The 23,360-nt window shown below is 42.9% G+C and overlaps 2 protein-coding genes across 2 annotated transcripts; both read right to left on the bottom strand.

The window, feature by feature from the left end:
- Positions 1 to 12,607: 12,607 nt before the first annotated feature.
- On the bottom strand, positions 12,608 to 13,900 carry LOC124700293 (biogenesis of lysosome-related organelles complex 1 subunit 1-like). The gene is made up of 3 exons (XM_047232445.1): positions 13,786 to 13,900; positions 13,495 to 13,700; positions 12,608 to 12,706 (listed from the first exon to the last, which is right to left on the bottom strand). The coding sequence occupies exons 1-3, from the start codon at positions 13,898 to 13,900 to the stop codon at positions 12,617 to 12,619; spliced, it is 411 nt and encodes a 136-aa protein (XP_047088401.1). The 3' UTR covers positions 12,608 to 12,616.
- A 2,097-nt stretch (positions 13,901 to 15,997) lies between these two features.
- LOC124704057 (long chain acyl-CoA synthetase 4-like) lies at positions 15,998 to 22,415 on the bottom strand. Its single transcript, XM_047236302.1, has 19 exons — positions 22,114 to 22,415; positions 21,154 to 21,217; positions 20,960 to 21,049; positions 20,704 to 20,760; positions 20,214 to 20,262; positions 19,986 to 20,062; positions 19,545 to 19,584; positions 19,365 to 19,459; positions 18,561 to 18,734; positions 18,366 to 18,476; positions 18,190 to 18,277; positions 18,017 to 18,083; positions 17,842 to 17,917; positions 17,627 to 17,744; positions 17,260 to 17,508; positions 16,962 to 17,101; positions 16,676 to 16,858; positions 16,434 to 16,553; positions 15,998 to 16,329 (listed from the first exon to the last, which is right to left on the bottom strand). Exons 1-19 carry the CDS (start codon positions 22,281 to 22,283, stop codon positions 16,294 to 16,296), a joined length of 2,004 nt encoding a protein of 667 aa, XP_047092258.1. The 5' UTR covers positions 22,284 to 22,415; the 3' UTR covers positions 15,998 to 16,293.
- Positions 22,416 to 23,360: the final 945 nt, after the last annotated feature.

Below are 23,360 nucleotides of genomic sequence, written 5' to 3'. Positions count from 1 at the left end.
GTGAAAGAAGAACAAAAGTACGAGCTGTGTCTGTGAGCGACACCGCCAGCAACAGATGATGAGGAAGTGAGTGGAAAGGGAAGCGAGGAAGCAAAAGAGGGGAAGAGATGGCCGTCGTAGTGGACATGGACTCCGCTGCCATGGTCCTGAACTACTTAGGCTTCATTCGGTGTCAGTGGTTTTGTGTGTTTTAAGGAGTATTTTAAGGGGTGCTTTGGGGGAAAACACTAACTACCCAAAACACTACAAAACCTCTTTTATTCAAAACATTTGTTAAAACACTTATTTGGAACACTGGTTTTACAAACTAGTATTTTCAAGTGTATTCAACATAAATAGATAAAAAGATAACTTTTTTGACAGTTTAAACTAGACTTGTATCATAAATAAAAATTGATCTTTTCAGCACACTAGAAGATCATATCTTGACATAAATATGCATTACATCAACAATAGCATCTCTTCATCACAGCTACAGCCATGGTATAGTTAGCTCATGGCCTCAGATCTCGTAATCCACTTTTCGGAGACATGAAACAAATAGAGGAATTCAAAGTGTCTAATTTTTTTCGAAAGAAAGTCAACATGACTTTTCCAAGTTCTGAATCATCATGAGATGCTAATGCTCCACTTCCTCCTCGCCAAGAACTAGCCAAGTTCTGAAACCAAGAATGATAAGGATGAATAATTTCAAAAGATAACTTTTATACACGTAGAAGGAGAGTAAGAGAAGATAAAAACTTTGTCTGAAAACTTGCTTGAATATTTACTTCAGTTCTCACTTATTGATAAAATAAGGTCAACAAGGTGACCCATCTTAGAAAAGGTCAATTGTCAAGTGTTATTATATTTCACACACTTGATTCAAGAAGAAGAAAAAAACAAATTGAGAAGCAACCAGAGGAACAAATATGAATTCTTAGGATTAGCCACGTTACCAGGGTCTGGTTCTGAAAACCAAAAGAAACCAATATCATTTTCAGCCAACACAATCAATTAAAAACTTAGATAAAGACTAATCGGCATGGCACTGCCATGACATTTATTCAGCAAAATTGATTGGCAAGACAACATACTGAATTATTGATTTACCGTAGTTGTATACAAGCATAGAGAAAAGGAGAAATAAGAAAAGACGGCTATATAAAGAGGACAGATAATCAACGTGCCTTCAAATTAAAAAAGGACGAATTGCAATCCGATTAACAAATAAACGCTGCTAAACTGTGAATGAAATCAGGGACCAATAACTATAATACGACAATGTTAGAAGAAGAAGCATCGGTATCCAACAATTTTCTTATATACATAAAAATATGCAAGAAACCATGAACAAGAGAAGTGAATAATGCAAGGCAATTGGATGGATAACTATAAAAATAAAACAAAAAAATACACATTACACATAGAAGAAGATTACAAGATGTGTGAACATTGTCTGGAAACTTGCTTGAACTTTTAACTGACTTCCTTCCACTTATTGATAAAAAATAGATCATGGTTATTTAAGCATAGAGTAAATGTTTTTAAGAGGATAAAATGACTTATCTGGTCGACGAGGGGTGGCGGAATTCCTTGGCCCTACTGTCCTGGGCCGCGGGTGTCTCCGCCCTCGCTGGTGGTGATGAAGCAGTTGACGGAGCTGTTGGCAGAGAGACGACACGACGATTGCTTGCCCTGTGCCGCCAGGGGAAAACACAAGGGGGGTGAGGCGTTTTTTTCCACGCCAACCCGACGGGTCCGGGTATTGGAGGGTTTTCTCGGGCCTTACCAGGCTAAAACCAGCCTACCGACAAGTGTTTTGACGTGTTTTGATGTGTTGTAATTGAACCCGAAAATTACACTCCAAAACATTAGCACCGAACGGGGCCTTACGGGCTTGGGCTGACTAGGCACCGATACCGGCCGCTGAAAGGGAACATGCGCGGTTCGTCTTCACTTCCCTGTCCTGCTGCGCGCCTCCAAATCCACTCCGATCCCCCTTACCACCGTGTACAGAATGCCACGGAACATGCATTCCAGGACCACGACACCGCCGCCGGCGACGGAGGAGGAACCGGGAAGCACAGTGGCTCCTCCCCTTCGACACTGACACCTCCGCCATACAACGTCCGCCACACACGTCTCGGAGGTCCGTTCCGTCGACGGTGAGATCGGTTTCTCTGTAGCCTCCCTTCGTTCTCCAAATTACTTTGAATTGTTGCTTTTCCTGGGATCGATTAATTTATTTTCAAGGGGAAAAAGTCATCTTATACTCTTACCACACAGTAAAGAAACGTTCCCAGACATCTACAACCACCAAATTTTAGATCTGTAGTGTTTTGTAGTTTAAATTTTTTTCTTTTTTGAGGAAAACGGCAGTTGTTTTGCCAGTGCATTTCAGAGGGTAGAAAAGGGTTCGATACAAGCTAGGGAGGAGCTAGCCAAATAAAAGGGGAAACAGAAACGGAAGGGCTAGAGAACTACTAGTGGATTACTCGCTGTCGTCAGGCGAAGGGTATGTCTCAGTTTCCTCGTCCCTGTGCATGCTCTCGAACAGATAAGAGCCAAGTAACTAGGAGATCGTCCTTGATGCACTCAACCAACCTGGCCTTCCCCGTCTCTTTTTGCTGGAATACGCGTCTGCAACGTTCCTTCCATATCTGTCATACCCAATATATACCAATCTCTAATTCATCTTTGGAAAAATTGGCGGTCATGAAGCTCGACCAGTCAGCCGGATTAGGGAACTGGGAAAGGTCAGTTCAGAGCCAAGTGTGAGGCAGTCTCTGGATACTGATCGCACAGTGTACAGTAACCCCCATGGTTCAGCCCTCTCACTTGCAGCATGTCATCAGTGAGGATGCGCTCTCTTAACCATAACCACATGAAGAATTTGCATTTGGGCTGCACTTTGGCATTCCATAGGGTCGCAAAGTCAATGCCGCAAAATTTAGGTGGGAAGATTGGGAATCATTGACACTGCATTTCTCTGCTGGAGGCTCTAGCTAGTGTTGCCGCCGGTGCTCCCACCATACTATGCACAAAAAGATGCAGATTCTTGTCAACTCTTGTTTCCTTTGTAGAATTGAAACATGGTAGCCCAGTAAAAAAGGTCAGTTTATGCATCATCCAGATAGCTCTGAGTACGATCTGCTACACATTTTTGTTCCACTTCTAAATGCCAATGCCATACATAGGTAGCAGCAGCAGTCCTAGTGTTAGGGTATCCATGATATGATTTTAAATGGAAACAACACCTGACCAAGATTACCAGAAGATTTTGTAATAAGCAAAAAAAACATATTTTCAGGAGGTTGATTCCTTTGGACTGCCTAAGGACTAAAGGAGGGACTGAACTGGAGTGAATACCCGATTAATCCACCAATCTTCCCTGTATAATAGTATTACAGTACTTGAAGTTTTGACGAAAATTCACTTTAGAACTTGGGCAACATGGAACCCTATATTTTTCAATATTTGAAACCATAATTTCAAGTGAACACAAATTTTAGACGTAGATAAAATGATGTGCTCTACCGATATACAAAATTTCAACCCGAAATACCTTATATTCTAGGCTTAACAAAAATGAAAAAATCTGACAGAATTTGGAGGTTTCAAATTTACACTATTCACTACTTTATATGTAAGATTTTGTGATTTTTGTACAGCCCAAAGTACGGGGTGTTTTGAGTTGAGATTTTCTTCACGTTGGTAGGTTACATTATTTCCTACATATAGATTTTTTTCTCATAATTGTTTGAACCTTCAAAACACAGTTTGTTATTTTTTCAAAAAACAGGCTCCATGTCGCCCTTGCTCCAAAGGTTCGCACTAAAATTTTGGCCCTTTTCTCTATGTTGAAAGAAATGCTTGCATTACTTTGGAAACTTAAACACAAGTTAAAGAGTAGCAACCTCACTAGTCAGGTGTCAAGTGGGGCGGGACAGCCCGCTACAACGCAACGCCGCCCCGCAAAAATCGCCCGCGCGGCACCGCAACGCTGACCGCATTGGTAGGTGCGGGATAAAGCGGCCTGCACAGTCCCGCACCGGGTCCATCCTCTGTTTCCGTGCAGCTTCCTGGGTGAGTCTGATCGAGTGATCGTTGTGGTTTGACTGCCCCGCTTCCTGCTGCGCTCCCTCTCCACTTGCCGACTATTCTATCTAGAACAAATAGAGGAAGACCTCTCTATTAATTTTTACTGGTTATTTTTTTTTAATTCTGTTTTTTTTGGAGGCAATTAATTCTGTTTTTTAAGGGCCGAAGAAAGCAACAACGTTACAAGGGACATACGGAGGTAGAGTTTTTAATCTAGGTAAAAATGAGGAGATTTGCGGGGATATCTCAAGATTATCCTCTCTAAAACAAGAGAAGTAAACGTTGACGGCGAGCGCACCGCAACTCCACACCCAATGGAAATTGCCCTCGCGGGAGCCTAGTCGAAGCAGGAGCTCTACCACCACCTCCACCAAACCAGGAGTTACTGATGGAGGGGTCGACGGAGGCGGTGCCGCCGCCATCTCCACATAGGAGTTGCGCTGCAAATGAGTGAGCACAAGTACCCCATCATTAGGCCATCTCCAACGCGGAGACTCATGCCGTTCGCATGCGTTCGAATTGGTCGTGGCCGACAAAATCATGGCCCAGCACGAGGACGCAAAAATATTGATGACGACGGTAGAGTCCGCCGTGATCCTAAGTCGGTCCAAATCTGGGCCTGCTTTGCATGGTCGCGGATGCCGCGTCGACGCCGCTCACATCCAACAAGTCCACCACCATTTTCCCCAAATAGTCCTACCCCTATGCCCTGATGCTGCCCCTCTAAAAACCGATTTGCGACAGTACCTGCCGCTGACTGCCAACGCAGCCGCCCGGGTTGTGTACTTTTCGCCGGCGGCTTGAGAGGTGGTTTTGTTGCTGTCGGAGCAGCAGCAACCTAGGTCGCTGTCTTTGGAGCAGTAACAGCCGAGGTCACCGCCCTCTTCGATTTCTGCGACGCCTTCTCGGCTTCCAGCCATAGTGATGTAGAAGCCGTAAGGTCCGCTCGGCGGAGCCCTTCAATAGGAAGAAGTAGACCATTGTTTTGATGCTTTAGATTGGTCCACTAAATTTTGTGATTATTTGTATAATTTGAACCTTTATTTTTGCAGTTTGTATGGCTAAATTAGTTTTAAATATTGTACTATTTTGGTGAAATCGGACAAAATACGTCGTGACGCAGGAGGCGTCTCCGGACACAAACGGTTGTTCGTGGTCCGAAAGCCAATTTTACGATCCGACGCAAAAGATGCTTACCACCATTTTTTAGTACGAAATGCGTGAGGACGCTGAGACGCTCTCAGTGTGCAGTTCAGATTTTTTGTCCAGGTTTGGACATTCAGTGTACAGTATTTCTGATCGACCAGCTATGTAGTACTAGCTCAGGTTCAACAAGAAAAAAAGCTATGTAGTACGTACTAGCTAGCTACCACTGCTAGCGATCAGTCAACTAGATAACTACTGCTCTATAATCGTGCCCATGCGGGATAACGCGGGATGACGCCAGTTGCCGCAGTGCCCGCGCTATATCTAGCAGTTAGTTGCGGCAAGCCGCGAGCTTCCGCAAAGTTAACGCGTCCCGCTTTGCACTTTCGCGGCCGGCCGCAACCCGCCCCGCTTGCAACCTGACTCACTAGCCAAAGACCTTTTCCTTATATGTGAATAATGTCTAGGGCAGATACTATAACTGTGCTCTTGTTTTCGCTGCACACAAATTGTTAAAAACAACCTTAACTGCATCATGCATAGACTAATTAGAGTCGTAAAAATATTGGAGCACATGTGCTCAGGTTCTGTTATTTGCTTGTTCGCCCTTCAATGTCCGTCAAAGTACCTTAAACCGTATATTTGATAGCTTTTTTGTGTATGTGGATGCACCCTTTTTGATAAAGTTTTGGTCAGTAATACAATTGATCGCCTCTGCTTGTGAGTTTTTGAGTTTGAGCAATTTTCATCAGGCCAATGTCAAATTCTAAACTATTTAATTAAAGGATAAAATACAGTGAGTCCTCAGGTTCCAACTTGAGGGTACCTTAGTAATTTCCTTGAATTGAAGTAACAATGAAGGTAGTATAAACAGAGAAACCTGAAATGGAGCGGTTGAGAAATTATTAATTCGCCAGAAGTGTCATTTCTTTAACAGATAAGCTGCCACCGGATGAAGGGCGGGCCTGGTGCAGCGGTAGAGCCTCACCGCCTGTGACCGTCCCAGATTTGAGTCGCGGTCTCCTCACATTGCACTTCATGAGGGTAAGGCTTGCCAGTAACACCTTCCCCAGACCCCGCACAGTGCGGGAGCTCTCAGCACTGGGTACGTCCTTTATAAGCTGCCACCGGATGGTAATGTATTGGCTTGGGGTTGAGGGTACGCCAAACATAACCGTGTATCCCAATTTGAGTTTCTATACGTTCTGCCATTAGTGTTTAGCAAATCAATGCACCTTCTGCCATTAGTGTTTAGCATGGTTAATTAAGCCAGCGATCGTGACATGAACATAACTTAGGCGTGGTTATCTGCCGAAGCAATGCAGGGCTGCAGGCTCAATCTCGGAGCCTCCGCAGCATTTACACCCACTATCCGCTGGCACATCGACAAGCTCAATCTCGGAGCCTCCGCAGCATTTACACCCACTATGCTGCCTATATATGCAGACGTGATCTAAGCAAACAACAAGAAAGCACGTACAAACAGATAGCGAGATATGCCACCGAGCAAGCTCACCATCGCCATGGACGTCGCGACGGGAGCTATGGGCGCCCTGCTGCCCAAGCTGGTGGAGCTCCTCAAGACGGAGTACAGGCTAGAGACAGCGCTGAGGGAAGACGTCCAGTTTCTCGAGTGGGAGATGCGAAGCATGGACGCCGCCCTCCGCAAGGTGGCGAGGGTGCGGCGTGAGAAGCTCGATGATCAGGTCAAGATCTGGGCCGACGACGTCAAGGAGCTATCATATGAGATGGAGGATGTAGTTGATAGATTCCTCATACGAGCCGATGACTCCCCTGACCCAGACAGCTTCGTGGCGTTTGTGAGAAAGGTGGTAAGCTTATACAAGAAGCGCAAGGCTGCCCGCCACATCGCTGATGCAATCAAAGAGATCAAGGAGCAGGTCCATGAGGTGGCCTCGCGACGTGACAGGTATAACTTTGATCATATTGACCTCGAGCGGCCGATTAGCATAGCAACTTTTGATCCTCGCATGCCGGCTTTATTCAAAGATAAGAGAGGGATCATCGGTTTAGGTGGGCCAACAAACGAGCTCATAGAGAAGCTGACAGGTAACAATGATGGTGTGTCCAATGACAATCAGACGCTCAAGATACTCTCCATCTTTGGGTTTGGCGGACTGGGCAAGACAACTCTTGCCAAAGTAGTCTACGACAATTTACAAGGATTTGCACGCAAGGCTTTTGTCTCAGTGGGTCAAGATCCTGACATCAAGAAAGTTTTGATCGATATTCTCCTCCAACTTGATGAGGGCTCTTGTTCGAATGTAACAATGTTGGATGAGTGGCAGCTCATCAGAAAACTTCGAGGATTGCTTCATGGCACGAGGTACCTACATGTGTGAAATATATTGCCCTAACATTTTTGTTTAGGAGATTTACCTCAATGCCATCCCAAACAAATCATGAATGACATCGGCACATTGAATTGGCAAATATATATGTACTAAATGCAAGTATTGAGTACATATTTTAGTTGGCAAATATATTGTAAAACATATAGAAGAACAAGGCAGACACATGTAATTCATTTTCTTAGAGATGTTTACATCATGATTGGGCTACCTCACATAATCTGACATGCTTTAGAAACAAAAGAATATTTAAACAGATCAACCCATGTTCTTGCTACTCCATACATTTCCAAAATACATTTTTTCGAAAGTTGAACTTTTCTAAGTGTAACCAAGTTTATAGTAAAAATAACCTATCAAATATCAACAGCTACAATACCGAATAAATAGGTTTTCATATTGCATGCAATCAATATTGTAATTGTTGATGCCTTTGATCAAACTAAGAGAAATTTTAATGTAACACCTTATTTCAGAAGGGATGGAGTAATACTTCAATGTCAAGTGTCTGCTGGCCCATCCAAATGTTTTTGCATCTATTTTGAATAAGTTTCAGATGATAGTTCGAACTCAAACTAGATAACAAAGAAAGTACAACTAAATTTGGATGTAAAATTAACAAAACTTAAATAGAATGAACTCATGTTATCATATATACTTCCCTTTGTCTGTTGTGTACCTCTTTATATATCGTTTTCATAGCGCATGGATCTCACGCTACCTTGTCAATAGGTACCTTATCGTTGTTGATGACTTATGGTCTATAAAGTCATGGGAAATAATCAAATGTGCTTGGGTTGATAATCATTGTGGAAGTGTAATCATCACAACTACTCGTATTCAAGAAGTTGCTGAAGAGGTTGGCCATGTTTACAAGCACCAGCCGCTTTCTAGTCATAATTCTAGAGAACTATTCAAAACAAGATTAGCTGTTGGTAAAGGCAAAATCTCTTATGATAACTCTTTTGAGATATCTGAAAAGATTTTACGAAAATGTGATGGTGTACCACTAGCTATCATTGCAATAGCGAGTTTGCTGGCCGGTAAGCCAATCGAAGATTGGCCAAAGGTGTACAACTCTATTGGTTTTGGCCATGGAAATAATATACATATCGATAACATAAGGAATATTTTGCTACTCAGCTACTATGATCTACCATGCCATCTGAGGACTTGTCTCTTGTACCTGGGCTTATTTCCGGAAGATTCTGAGATTGAGAAATATGCTTTAATATGGAAGTGGATAGCGGAAGGCTTTGTCCATGAGAAATATGGGATGGGGCTGTTTGCCTCGGGAGAAAGTTGCTTTGACGAGCTTATAAACAGGTGCTTGATTCAGCCAGTAAAATTGCCACATGAGGACTTCATACATGCTTGTCGTGTGCATGATTTAGTGCTTGATATGATCCTTTCCTTGTCAAAACAAGAAAATTTTGTTGCTGCATTTCATGGTAACGAGCAATCCAGCTTTTCGCAAAGCAAGCCTCGTAGGTTAGCAATCAGCCAAAAGAGATTCTCGCGCGAGCAGCAAGAGCAGGTCCCCCATTTGGCTAACATACAGATGCAAAAAGTCAGGTCATTTCTTGCCACCACGTGTCATCTTCGTATGATGCCATCTCTCTCAAGCTTTCAAGTCCTGCGTGTCCTAGCCTTGAAAGGGTGCACCTTTACAGAGGATCATCCTTATGATCTTGTGAATCTCGGGAGATTACCTCATCTTCGGTACCTAGGGATCTCGGACACACCTATTAATGATCTTCCGACAGAAATAGGAGATCTTAAGTTCTTGCAGACACTGAACCTGATTGAGACAGGGATACATGAGTTGCCACAGAGTGTTAGCCTGTTAGGGCAACTGAAGTGTCTGCGCTTCAAAGGTATGGTGTCCGACTGGATCGGGAACCTAATATCCTTGGAAGAGCTATCATATGTCAATTTTCACCCAAGTTCTGTGAAACAGCTAGTCAAGCTGACGGAGCTGAGAGAGTTCCGTGCTCAATTTGAAGAATTCAATGATGAATCGTTCAAATTTCTGATGGAGTCAGTTGGATACATGCAGAAACTCCAGAGCATTCAAATTGACTCCATTTATTCGTGGAATGTTGGATTGTTACTTCAGTGGGAGGGTTGTGAAGGCTACATACCACCCCCGGACCTCCGTCGTGTAGCACTGTACGGGTCGTGTTTCCTAGGCTGCCGGCATGGATTTCTTCCTCGTTACTGCCCCATCTCACCCAACTGAGTGTGATGCTGAAGGTCGTGGAGGTGCAGGGCCTGAAGATCCTCGGGGGGTTCTCGGAGCTCACAACCCTAAATCTGTCGATTGGTTATCACGACGGCGTCGAAATTGCCGATCTCGTCATTGGCGTCGGGGCCTTCCCGAGGCTGAGATGCCTCTACACGAATGCGACACTCACGTTTCTTCAGGGAGCCATGCCCAGCCTCGAACGTGTTTTCTATTGGCTCAAGACTCCTCAAGCTGTGCACCATACCTACGCTAGCATCGAGAGCCTGCCCAGTCTTGAGGAGGTCACAGTCTTTGTGAAGTGTGCCAGCGATTCGGCCTTCTTCATGGAGGCAAAGGCAGTGTGCATGGACGCATTCAAGGATCATCCCAACAAGCCCGAATCTTACGTATGTACGGCTCATCAACATCTTATACATATATATACACATGTAGAATTACGATTTCTTTTGTCTCTTCTTTTAGGAGTTTCTTTCTCTTCCCACTAGCTAGCTGATCCAGCAATTATTTCTTTCTTTTGCAGTTAAGTACCTTCTGATAATCCGGTTCTGGTCAGACAAGGTCACAGAAGGGCATCAGAGCATAGAGTTTGCACATGATACCTTCGATGAAGGCTCTGCGCCAGCGCCTGGTCCAGATAGTTTCAAAGGATCAATGAGGAAGCTGGTAACTCGTAACTTAAAGCAGAGCAAGACTATCACTGATCTGATGCATGAGGTGGCCAAACGATTTGGTCGCATGGTTTTTCTCCTAGGACAAGCTAAAACGATTTGGTCACACGGTTTCTCTCCAAGTGGGTCAAAACCTCATGTGAATATCTTAGGAATCTTCTCTACTATTATTTATAGACGAGAACTTATGGGCAATGGGCATACACACCCTTGCGATTCAAATGTAGCATATCCGAGTTAACGCTTTTACATCAAACGAATATGAAACTGTAGCAATGATGATATGCATATGTGGATCTGCCCAGCCAGGCGGCTGGACTATCGGCTATGGTGTCAGAATACTAGATTGTAATCTACATGCATTTCATATTTGAGAGAACAGGTTTGTTTACCAAACCTTCTGTTAGAAACTTACCTTCCTTCGGATCAACACACCATGATACGTGAAATCCGCACTTCAGAATCTTTTCCCATGTTCTTTCTCAATTCCTCGAAAGATTCAGGTATATAATAGTACTCGTGAAACATGAGTCCATTTATCCTACATAAGGGAATAAAAGAAGTTCATCAGAATATAGAATTCCCACATGATACCTTTCAAGAAAGAAAGGTGAGAAGAAAAGACTTATCACTGATCAGGATTTACAACTCATTGTTACAAGACCTCTCAATTTGTGCTTCCAACCCCGGAGATGGGCAACTCAGGCGTCCACCCTGAACCATCTACACCTGGTGGACATACAGTATGTCCTACTCCCTCGTCCACAATATAAAACATCAAACAGCTTGCTAAAACGTGTTATATTGTGGGACGGAGGGAGTATATTGAAAAGGAGTCCGAAGAGAACCCATATATGTACATGCAAGAACACTATATGCACTTGAGAATTCTCAATGCATTTATGCACATGTCCCTTTTATCATATCGCTAGTAAAAAAGTTCAACAAAAGGAAAGGACATATTGTAGACCACCAAAGAGAGCTCAGGAGTGTACTTAATCAAATCAGGTGAAACAAAATTCCAGACATTTGGGAGATTTAAATTACACTTTTTGTATGCTTCTAAATAAATGGTGTACATATGCCCTCTGGTTCAAAATCCACACAATTTCATATTAATTGATTTTACACATGACCCACAACTTCAAGGCCTCTTTGATTCGCGGAATTATGTATACGTTGGAATAAAAAACATAGAATTGTAATTTTATGCCTACTCAAAATCCAACATGATTAAATGTGTACCACATTTTCTTTTACAGCATCACAGAAAACAAAGGTTTCTTTCCAAAGAGTTGTGGGTCAATGGAAACTTTCTTTTCAAATGTAGTTCAAAGGATCCTTGAGAATAATGTCTATGGGCTTCAGTCTAAGAATTCAGAAAAGACATATAGAGAAATAAGTCCAATGAATTCTAGTTCGACAAACAACTTATGAAAACCCTTTGAATAAATGAGGCCCTAAGTGATCGTCTATTCATGATAAGTGTCACACTATCTGTTTGTAGACTATAAAGTCTTAGATGTGCAATCTCCCATAGAATATATTCATATTTCAGATGAGATGTAATGCTGAAAAGCTTATTTGTACCTGCTCAAGTTTGTACTTACTTGCAGAATATCAAGTGCAATAATTCTTACAGGGGGACTTATAATGAGGAAACGTATCATACATCTTACCACAAAATGAATAGATGAGCACCAAGACAGTTATCTACTTTCTATATGTTATGAATGTAAGACGGGCAATTGATATTTTTCAGTAATATCTTGTTATATCAACATTTAGGAACTCAAGAAACTAAGGAACCATTCCCATTACACCTGGTAAGAATTGGTTCTCAAATGTGTACAGCACACGAGGTAAATATACAAGAGTCAAGAGGGTTCAACAAAATCCAACTGAGAAGAGAAGGGAGAAACCACTTCACAGCATCATACGCCAGGTAGGATAATGACAGATGAATATTACAGATGGTCGCAATGATAAGGTTACAGTCAAAATACATGATCCTAATCCAGTTTCTGAAGTCCCAAATTTCCTATAAACAATTCGAGGAAAAACGCTCCACACCGTCATATTCCAGGCACCAGACAAAGTCATGATCGATGAATGTTACGAATGGCTGCATTTACACTTTTACAATCAAAATCCATGATCTTCATCCAATTCTCAAAATCTCCAATTTCCTATAAACATAATAATGAAGGGATGTTTTAGCAATAACAAGTGATACGTAGTTAATTATAAGAAGGTTGAGAAAGGAATTATGTGGTTTGTTCAGCGCTGCACCCTTCAATTTATTTGGTATCTAATTATCATCTCAAGTTCAGTGTTGTGCACTGATGATAGCTTTTGTTAGACAAAAAGCCAAACATGACCGATTTAACGGCATTTCACCTTTCTAGCTTAGTGATCACAACATTTTTAAACTGATAGTGACCACAAAATATGCATCATATTCATGCACTAATCAGGCTAATGGTAGGATTCTGATTAACTGCAGCCAAAGGTTATAAAACCAAAATATTGTAAACTAGCAACTGCATTTTAAGGTAGGTTTCAGTGTGGTAGTTTTCCTTTTTTTTTTTTGAGGGAAACAGCAGGACTCTGCTGCGCACTGTGGTAGTTTTTTAATACTACATATAGAGTATGCCATTCACATTCAGTTTTGCATAAAAACAGCAGTGTATGCTGCATCTAAAAAAACAAAAAACAAAAACAGTGTCTGCTGAATAGCTTACTAGTAGTCTACCACATAGCATGTTTCATAATGCCATGCCAATGTTCTATACCTACATCGTTAAACTGACCCGATGTCGCAATGAATATCATGGCTATGTCATACAAAAGAATAATGCATAAAATTGTTACAACATGTGAATTAGGCAAATCCATTTTCTGCATAATAGCAATATTGTTAAGGAAAACTAAGGATTAAACAAGAACATAGAGGGCAGCAGCAGAGTATACATACCTTTAGGACCGAGTTGACCGCATTGGTGGCAGCGAGCCACTGGTCGGTCTGCTTCCTGTACCGTGTGATGGTTCCCAGCAGGGCGCGGGCCTCTAGCTCGATGCGCTTCTCGTTGACGAAGAGCTCCTGCACGCCACCATCAACGGCTTCCACGAGGTGGCCGGCGACCCGTGACGCGCTCCTCATGGCATTCTTCTTCACCCTCTCTGTGTGCGCATTGTGTGCAAAGTTATTAGCAAGAAAAGATTGGGTCGCCGATCACCGTTGAAGAGACGATTGGTTGATTGTTACCGGTTTGTTGGCGCTGGCGGATGGATTGGTTGTGGTGTTGCTGCATGATCTGGAGGAGCGCCGATTCCAGCTGCCCGCCCGCTGGCGGCTCCACCGCTGCCTTGGCTCCTTCCATCTGCTCGCCTCCCTCCGGCGCTTCTTTGCCAGTTTCTTCCTCGTTATAGGCTACAATGCAAGAAAGTAGTAGTGAGATATCCTTCTTCAATGACAGGGGAGATGGACTAGTTTTATGCGGCCTCCAAACTCTGTTTGCTTAAACAGATTGATTTCTGGTGTCAATGCACTGGTGCCTTCTTCAATGATAGGGGAGGTGTCCTTATTGTCAGATATCCTATGTAGAACATCAAGTGCTACATATGGTTGTAGTTGAAGTATTTTCTTTAACATGAAAATAATCGGTAAGAATTAAGAAATAACAAAAATAAATAGATATTGTTATTAGCACATACGTGTTCGGCCAGTGCAGTGATGTGTGCCTAACAGGAGGTACTCTCATTCGCAAAAGCAAAAAGGAGGTAGGTACGTTAATAATTGAACACGAGTGTAAAATATCTGATTCAAACATCTGCCTACACAGTTTAAACCTGTGTGGTATGTAATTTGCAATGCAGTAAAATTATGGACAGCTTCGACCACTGGAAACACCTAGAAGAAATTCAGTGATCCCGTCTAGGGATTCGAGCAGGGGGAGGACGACTAGGGTAGAGGCCGAGGCGGCCAAGCTCGGCCGGCCTCCGGCTCTGCTGGGCGATTGGAGGAGAGGCGGATGCGAGTTGGGGGGAGGCCGGTGGTTAGCTGGGCGATTTAGGGTTGGTAGGAGCGTTTGAGGGGGACGCGAGAGGAAAGGGGAGGGAAGCTCGGCGGAGAACGGTGGGAGAGTGGCCGAAGAGACATGGCAGGGAAGAGGAGGGCGGGAGAGACGCCGTACCTGCGCCGCCGGCGACGCCTGGTCGCCGCGCCCTTGTAGTTCCTTTCTGTCTTCGCTTGGATCGGGAAAAGGAACGCCCGAATTCAGCCCACAAACGAGTGGGGCAGTTTCAAATATTCTTGTGCAGCACAAACATAATTAAAAATTATATATAAATCTTTAGACCTTCTTGTGACCACTATCGCCGCTAAAAGGAGTTGTCGTCGCCGCCCTACTAGAGCCGGCTTGACATTGTTCATGAGATCCAAGAAATGCTCTCACTAATCGATCTAAATTTACTCACCAAACATGCAAGACACGTAGACAATACCAGATCCACCGCTCCATAGGAGCAGCAGCCAGATGATTCCCCACCCTCCTTAACGCCACTGACGAGATCGCCACCGACAAGGTGAACACGGAGACAGGGGAACCATCCTCTTCTTCCGCACAGGAATTTTGTTGCCGGTTGACCAAACCCTAACTTTAGGGATCTAACTACCCGCAAAAAAGGGACCATACTACAACGCCAAGAGCAATTCCGAGGTCTCCACCCCTCCCACCGTTAGAGTGGAGGAGGTGGGGACCCATCCATGTGGCACGGAGATGGAGGAGACAGGCGGCCGCTAGGTTTTTCTTTCAGACATGCGGTTGTTTGTGCGCTAGCCTTATGATATGTTGCCCTCGAAAACTATAGTTTCAGGATGCATCTAAACAGGGTGCCACTTCTATATCAATTATACAAATCATGTAATCTTTCTCCTCTGTGTTCGATGTTCTACGATCCAAAAATGACGTCATTTTTCCTCGATTTTGTTGAAAATAGCAATATGGATGCACCCAAGACTAGTGACCCGACCAAGCCGGTAGGGTACACAGCTAAACTACTTGCCTTGGCAGATTGTTTATTCAGGAATTTAAGGTTCATGAACAAATTTGTCTGATTGGAAGTTGATTGTGTGAAAAAAGTATACAATCAATGAGGAAATCCAGAAGGATTTTAATAATGTATATATAAAAAAATCGGCCACACCTAAGCACAACCTTCTGCGAGCTATTTAAGCTTATCCCCCATTTTTCTCTGCTGCTTTAGCTGGTCGAACTAAACTACAGCAACAAAAAAAAGTGTTTTAGTTGAACACATATAAATGCTCTTGTGTTTTACTGTCTCTGGTGTAGGTTATTTAGGAATTACAACACCATTTAAGTATACGCTTCAGGATGATGAGTGCCAAAAGGTGAAATCAAAACCATGATATAATGCAGTAAAAATTTATTTGGACCTATTACTTGAGACAGTAAAACTTTGACTCATTGGTCCTTGACATCTTTCATCTTAATAGAAAAACAACAATGTGATAACAAATTTTTAGCACAGATGATATGATCTGAACAACTCATGACAGAGCCACTTTCATATGTACATAATCCAAGTATTCGTTTTCTTTCATGTTCAAGGAGAAAATAGTAAAAAAAAAAAACTAGACTAGCTGATGCTACTATGTATTAATTTTCATCCACACTTAAGTTAAGAATAACATGCAACTTTGATAAGGTCTGCTAAGCTCCTGTTTGATTTGCCTTGTTGTGATCAGTCCAGCCTACTTCATGCTCTTATACATGTCATCAATGATGCCCTGTAGAAAAATTGGCACCGAGGTCGGATGGATAATACTACAAATTAACTTGAAATGTACAATGCAAAGTACAAATATTGATGAATTGCAGATATCAACAATACCTGATAGTATTTGAGGAGCTGTGGCCGCTTCTTCTTGTAAGTTGGGGTGATGAGGTCACGCTCCATGTCGAAGAGCACCGACTCAAGATGAACAGCCCTGATCATCTCAAAGCCTTTGAGCTGTTGCAATAAGATCACAAAAACGATGATGTATCATATATATCTGCTGAGGTCACCAAATGAGGCATTTTTTTTTATAAAATGTGGCATGTTCTGTACTAGTAGCCAGGTTAACATCTCACCTTCTTTTCTTTGCCAGTTTTGCTCAGCTGCTCCAAGATGAACTCTTTCGCTTTAGGATTTGCGCATATCGAGGCAAAGTCTCCGCTTACCCCGTTTGACTCTGCCCATCGTTCCAGGCCTTGCTTGTTGGGGTTGACAACCGCAACAAGGCAAGATTCAAAGCTGTTTCCGTACACCCAAATCTGCAGATATTCGAAGTCACTGAGTATAGCCAACAGAATTCGATATATGCTGGAGAACTCCCAAGAGCAAATTAGTGGGTGAAGGGTTGTCCGCGGAATGTACCGAATCCACATTAGGAGCTTGACCAAATATGTTCTCTAGATTCTCGACCGCGACATATTCTCCTTGGGAGAGCTTGAAGATGTTCTTCTTTCGGTCGATGATCTTCATGCTTCCATCATGCTGCCACTCACCAACGTCTCCTACAGTATGACACACCACAGAAGAAGCATTCAGAAAGATGGACATGTCAAAGATCCTTGTATTAGCAGGTCAAGTGTCTGTTTTAGTATCACTTATGGCGAAGATGTCTATGAAATATTGGTTTCCCTTGGCCATGCTTGACTGAGTGACATCATACCTGTGTGGAACCAGCCATCAATCAAGACTTCCTTGGTGAGGTCTTCTCGCTTGTAGTACCCTGAGAATAAGGTGTCCCCTCTGATGCAAATCTCTCCACGGGGTGATTCTTTTGATAATGCATCATATCCCATCTCAGGAACAGATTCTAGGCGCACTTCCACATATGGGACTGGAGGGCCGACGGTTCCCAGCATGGACATGTTATTTGGCAAGGAGACAAAAGACCCAGCACATGTCTCGGTGAGACCTGTACAAAAAAAAAGCAAAGGAAATTCAATTAGTCAGGTATCTCAGAAACTGCTCAAAATTTTGCTTTTCTGAATTCAGTAGTATAATTCATGATATAAATGGCTTCCTAAGCATACCATAGCCCTGAAGAACATGGGAGCATGTAACCACACGCAGAAACTCCTCGACATGATTAGATAGAGGAGCTGCACCAGATAGAATTACTCGTACTCTGCCACCTAATCCTCGTTTCACCTAAAGTTGTAACATAAGATTAAGCTGAATTTAGCATAAACATCAGATAGTTTATGGAAGAATTGAACTTCTACTTGTTTTTCTTGTTTTGTTATACCTTGGCGAAGACTAGTTTGTCGAAAATAGCAGCTGCATCTTCATGCTTGCTTCCCTTTATCATGTTCCCTTGTTTGCTGCAGAACCATTTGAAGTTCAGAATAAAAGATTAAGAGTATGATCACCATGTCAGAGAGTAGATGCTACTTTATTGATTGGACATTACAAAAGCTTACTATTTGTAAGCAACATTGAAGACTGTCTTTTTTAGGAAACCACCAGTTGAAACTTTATCTTGCAGTCCTAAATCACAAAAGCAATGCAACGTTATCATCTGCCCGAATGGTAGAACATACATATTATGTTTGGGTTGTTGAACAGTAATGCTTCTTTAAATTTAATGCAGTACCTCCATAGATTCTGTCAAGCACACGTGGAACAGCACAGAATATTGTTGGCTTGAGTTCTCCAATGTCTTCAACCAAGAGTTTGACATCCTAAAGCAAAATACTTATGAATCAAAATGTGCTGCGTTGACATGAAGAAAGCAACAAGTATTGAAAGGTATGTGTCTCTCGTCCTTACTCCACGCCAGAATCCAATTGAGGCGCCGTGGTGAATGAACACCTCCTCGATCACACGGTCAAATATATGGGCAAGCGGAAGATAAGAAATGTAAACATCGTCCGAGCGAATCTGGTACAGTGAAATCAGAGTCAGAAAAATGAAAAGATATCTCAATGGTACAGGAAGCTGCTGTGAAACATGAATAAGCTGTACCTCTTCATTTGAATTGCTAAGGAACTCGTCTACTGCTGTAACAATGGCGATGATGCTCTTATTGGAGATTAAAACTCCCTTAGGATCACCAGTTGTTCCACTAGTGTACATTATTGTGCATATGTCGGCCTTTTCCTTTGGAGGAAGTTCATACTTCTCTTCAGCTCCATCTCCCTGCAGGTGTAACAGAAAAAAGTTAGTCATTCTAGTGTCAGATAGATATCAAATCATATTGCTCACAAGGATTCCCGTAAGACTCTACATAAAGTTGATGACTTCGCATCAACTAGTCAACTTTGTGTATGTCATTTTGAGGGTTGGATTTCTCACACAAAGGCATCCCATGCCATCTGTCTTCCTGCAGCGCGTAGGGAAGGAAGGCACAAGGGAGATATAGCCCACTTCCCATTTCTCAACACCAGCTTTCTTCCTTTCCACTCTTTTCTTTGAATAAAAGAGAAAGATACAAGTAACACGACTGAACAACCCATCAGGTTCGAACTGACTTAGGTTGGACCAGGAGTCCAGGACCGACCTATCTCCACCAAGAAGGAATCAGTTTGGTGACGCAGTTTAGAAAAGCTATCCTACATCTGCGAGTCAAGGACAAGGTTTTTTATTTTAAAAAGCCCAGCCCAAGTTGAGCCCCTTCCTTTTTTAAGAAGGATTTCTTTTTAGTTGAGCCTTCCTCTTTTGGGCTAGGGACTACATTTACTTTGAGGCCCCAAATAAGAAAAGGTACATTTGCTATATCAGCAGAGTAACACTCAACAAAACAGTTTTCTGAGGAAGTGAGAACCTTACCTTTAGAACAAACTCGGTCCATGAGTAGATGGACAAGCCGTTCTGCTCAACCTTTTCCTTCTGGTCAGGACTGACCTTACCAAAGCTCACAATTGCTGAAAACAAAATGTGACCATATCAACAAAACATATACATGACATTATAACTTAATAACACTGATAGAGATCATCTCTAACTCACTCTTCAAGAACTTGGCTGCATTAGGTAATGTCTTGAGTACCTGAAACGGTAACCCCAAAAAATCTTTGAAGCGCTCAAAACACAAGGTAGATCACATGTATTTTCTTCATAAAGTCGCCAACTTCAAAAAGCACTGTGCTATGATTATTCTAATAAATCAACTAAAACATTTGGATGTCATATCTTACAATCTCCTTGCGTGATTATTAGGAAACCACCTCATTATTATAGAATTTACAACAAGATTTTGTAGGGAATATAAACTCGAGACTATTATGCGAGGTAGATAGTCATTTTACTGTAGTTGATTGCTTTGAAAAAGATTCTTTACAGACGCAGCAAAATTAGCTACATAGACATATTGTTAATCTTACTAAAACATGCTTCCTCGTATAGGTAACTTATAATTAAACTAGCTGGTGTTCAAGAGGAGAAATGTACCTCTTCAATCTTCTTCTCCTCCACAAAAGCAATTTCAACCTCTGCATGGCACAATATAAATTCTATTGCCCCGGCACCTATTCACATCAATTGATCGGAAATGTCAACACGCAATCGTTAACTATTAAAACAAAAATTCTGACACACTCATAGTTGCTTTGCAAATTAACAAGACAATCTAGATATCATTAGTTTTTGAAACACACAGTGAAACCAGGAAAAACTTACCAAGTGTGTCATACAATGGAACACAGTAAAGGCCATGTGCATTGCAGGCCTGAAATATTAAGCAAAGAGGAACCTTAGTGATAAGGAAACAGTGACAGCATTGCTAAGTTGTAATCTGGTAGACAAAAGATACAGGAACTGTTCTTCAGAGAAATATCAATGAAATATTATTTTAAGAGGAATAATATACAATTTATTTCCGTGTTTTCTTCTTAAAGGATGAAAAAAGTTGACAAAATATGAGAATATGTATTAACAAACTATTTTTTCCCTTTGGGCAGAACATGAAAGTTTTGCATAGGACTTGTAGCAAAAAGGGGGGTCATTTAAAAAAAAAAAATAGAATGTTAGGGCACACAAATTGGACTAAACATCTCGTAGCAATGTGTGCAATGAACATGGATGAAACCATTGTGGTGTTGCATTAAAATCCATTTTTCATATTTATTAAGAATTGTTAATGCATACAGTGCTTATATGTATGGTTTACCTGCATACTGACAACCCACTCAGGGGAATTGCCTCCGTAGATGCCACATCGTCCTCCCTGAAGATGATCAAGGATCAACCAATCAGCAAGAAGTTTCTGGATAATACTAAGCACTAAGCATATAGTACATAAAAATACGGGAAGGGGCAAAGAACTGTTCCCAACTTCCCAGCGTTATCACAACGAAAAAGGATCAGGTCAGGTGCGCAAGATCACTGAACAAGCATCAAATGCCCACAACGCTGCAAGTGCATACCTTGCCGACGCCACAGCTCCGAATTGAAGCCCCCACCTTGAGCACAGTGTCATATACTTCTTTGTAAGTCACCCATGTGTACTTGCCAGCCTGATATAAAATTAACACAAGAGAGAAGACGGCAAATCAATCCACTGGAACAAAGCTGAGCATATGGAATCTAGTTTGATAAACTGAGAGAGCCATTGAACAACCTTTCCATCCACGATCTCACGGCGGCCCATCATGGGGTTACCAGGGTACTTCTCCACAGACAAACTGTGCACATGCGCAAACAAGCATATTATTAGAAGGAAATTGACGACATTTCTTCGGAGAGAATTACAAGGATTTCTTATACAGATTGGATATGATCTTCAGCATTCAGAATTAATTCCCTGTTGTGCTATAGTTTGGTTTCCTGTTTCAGATGTAAACTGGACATAAGGATAATGCTGGCTATGAAATAGGTAGAAGTCGTATCAGCATTGCGTTTTTCAGCTGTTTGGTTGCAGTTCTGTACTATCATACCGATGGAGCTGCTCCTTTTAGTTCAGCATGACAATATTTATTCCCACAACTTTGCAAACACCACAGGGCAAAACATGGTTGACGCCCTCCCTTTGTTGTCTTTCATCCGCCTATGATTTGTTATTATGTAAGTTCTTCTAGTGGCATCAGATTCATGCAGTTATGTACTATTATATCCGGCTATATGATGCATGACTGCATTGAACCGCTCCAACGCACTTGATCAAATTCACCCGCCAGGACTGGCACCCAGCAACCCTACGTTTCTCCATGCTGAGATTGGATGTATTTTGCCAGATCAGAAAAGCACCCAGGACCGTAACAGTCACGTGCACCACTTGCGTATATATTAAAATAGCGGACCGTGCACGCATTTTTTTCTTCGGCAGGGAATCGTGCACGCATTGGTACTGGCAAATTGCGGTCGCATTGCGGCACTGCTCGAAGGAATTCCCAAGCTATCTACGTGGTGGCGTGGATGATGGGGCAAAAATCGGCACCCAGCCTGAAATTCGTTCGTGTGGAATTCAGAGGCGACGGCGGATCTACGATCTATCGAGAGACCAACCGAAAAATATGAACTTTGGAAGTATTTTTCAAGAGGGAGAAATAAGATATTAAGATCAAATCGATCGGCAGCATACCGGAATATGTCCCAGCAGGACTCGAGCCCCGGCACGGCGGGCGGCGACGCGCCGCCGCCCCCCGCGGCGCAGCGGTAGGCGGGGCCGGCCGACGGCGCGCCGCCCTCCTCCGGCGCCGCCTCCCGCCCCTCCTCCACCTGCACCAGGTACTTCATCGCGGCAGCCGCCATCGTCCCTCTCTCCTCTCGTACGCGACGCGTGCTCTCTCCCTCTCGCTATCGGGCTCACGAGGAATCCACACGGGATGGGAAGGAGATGGCAGGAGTCGGAGGCCAGGCTTAGCTTGCGCTCCAATATATGAAGGATTCAAAATTAAAATTAAAAAAACTATTAATCGAGTAGCATGTCGTGCGGGGTACGGCCATGCTTTTCTTTTTTTATTTTCTTGTCAATGCAGACGTTCAGAGGTAGTGGTTGGTCAGCGGAATAAAGCGGGCAATAACTATGACCAGAAAAACTGGTTAGTCATGTTTAATTCCAGGGGTCCAAGTCCTCGCCCAGCACCCAAACGGGACCGATCAGCAGCGTTGAATCTCTGACCGCATCGTTTAATTTTGGTCTAGTCAAGTTTAAGTTGATAGAGTTTGTTTGACTCTGTAGAAAAATAAAGAGTTATATACGTTTTTGGTACCACAACTTGTATCGGATGTGCAGTTTAGTACCATATCTTGCAAAACGTGAACCTGCGGTACCACAACTTGTATTAAGGGAGCAAATAGGTACCAAGTCATTTTAGAGGTGACATGTGGCGTTCTAATTTTTGCACAAACACCCACATAATTTTGCTGGTGAACAGGTACAAGTGGATCCCACCTGTCAGTATACAAAGAAAGAGCTAAAAAATACATGAGCAGAGATTCGAACACAGCACCCTTGCCTCCCAAAGACAGATTCTTGCCATCGCAGCTGTAAACCGTTCGTAGGATCTATAAGATTTAACCTATACGTATACTTTAGCACGCCGGCCACATGGCAAAAACTAGTACGCACGCGACAGTACGATGTGCATGTGCAGGTGGCCATGGTGCTCGTGAAGGAAATGGGCGGCAGAACCACCACGACACGTATACGGGAGTAAGAACATATTCACCCGGTGCTCCCCAAATAGGCGCCACTGCAACATGGGAGAGGCCAGCAGAGCATCAGGGACGCCGGATAGTTTGGCCCCAAAACAGTCGATAGGCTGGAGCCAATTCCGAGTACGATCCTGCTCCCCCGCATGGCGAGAACCTAGTCAGACAGCGAGT

Source organism: Lolium rigidum, chromosome 3 (genome assembly GCF_022539505.1).
Source record: "Lolium rigidum isolate FL_2022 chromosome 3, APGP_CSIRO_Lrig_0.1, whole genome shotgun sequence".
In the NCBI taxonomy this organism is placed as follows: Eukaryota; Viridiplantae; Streptophyta; class Magnoliopsida; order Poales; family Poaceae; genus Lolium; species Lolium rigidum.
This window is presented reverse-complemented; position numbering and strand designations above follow the sequence as displayed.

Coding starts and splice junctions, on each gene's coding strand:
- LOC124700293 (XM_047232445.1), bottom strand. CDS start 13,900: ATGGAAGGAGCCAAGGCAGCGGTGGAGCCGCCAGCGGGCGGGCAGCTG. Junction 13,701..13,785: donor CCGCCAGCGCCAACAAACCG/GTAACAATCAAC, acceptor ATGCGCACACAG/AGAGGGTGAAGAAGAATGCC. Junction 12,707..13,494: donor CGGTCAACTCGGTCCTAAAG/GTATGTATACTC, acceptor TTATGTTTATAG/GAAATTGGAGATTTTGAGAA.
- LOC124704057 (XM_047236302.1), bottom strand. CDS start 22,283: ATGGCGGCTGCCGCGATGAAGTACCTGGTGCAGGTGGAGGAGGGGCGG. Junction 18,735..19,364: donor GGACCGAGTTTGTTCTAAAG/GTAAGGTTCTCA, acceptor TTACACCTGCAG/GGAGATGGAGCTGAAGAGAA. Junction 17,102..17,259: donor TGATGGCTGGTTCCACACAG/GTATGATGTCAC, acceptor GTCATACTGTAG/GAGACGTTGGTGAGTGGCAG.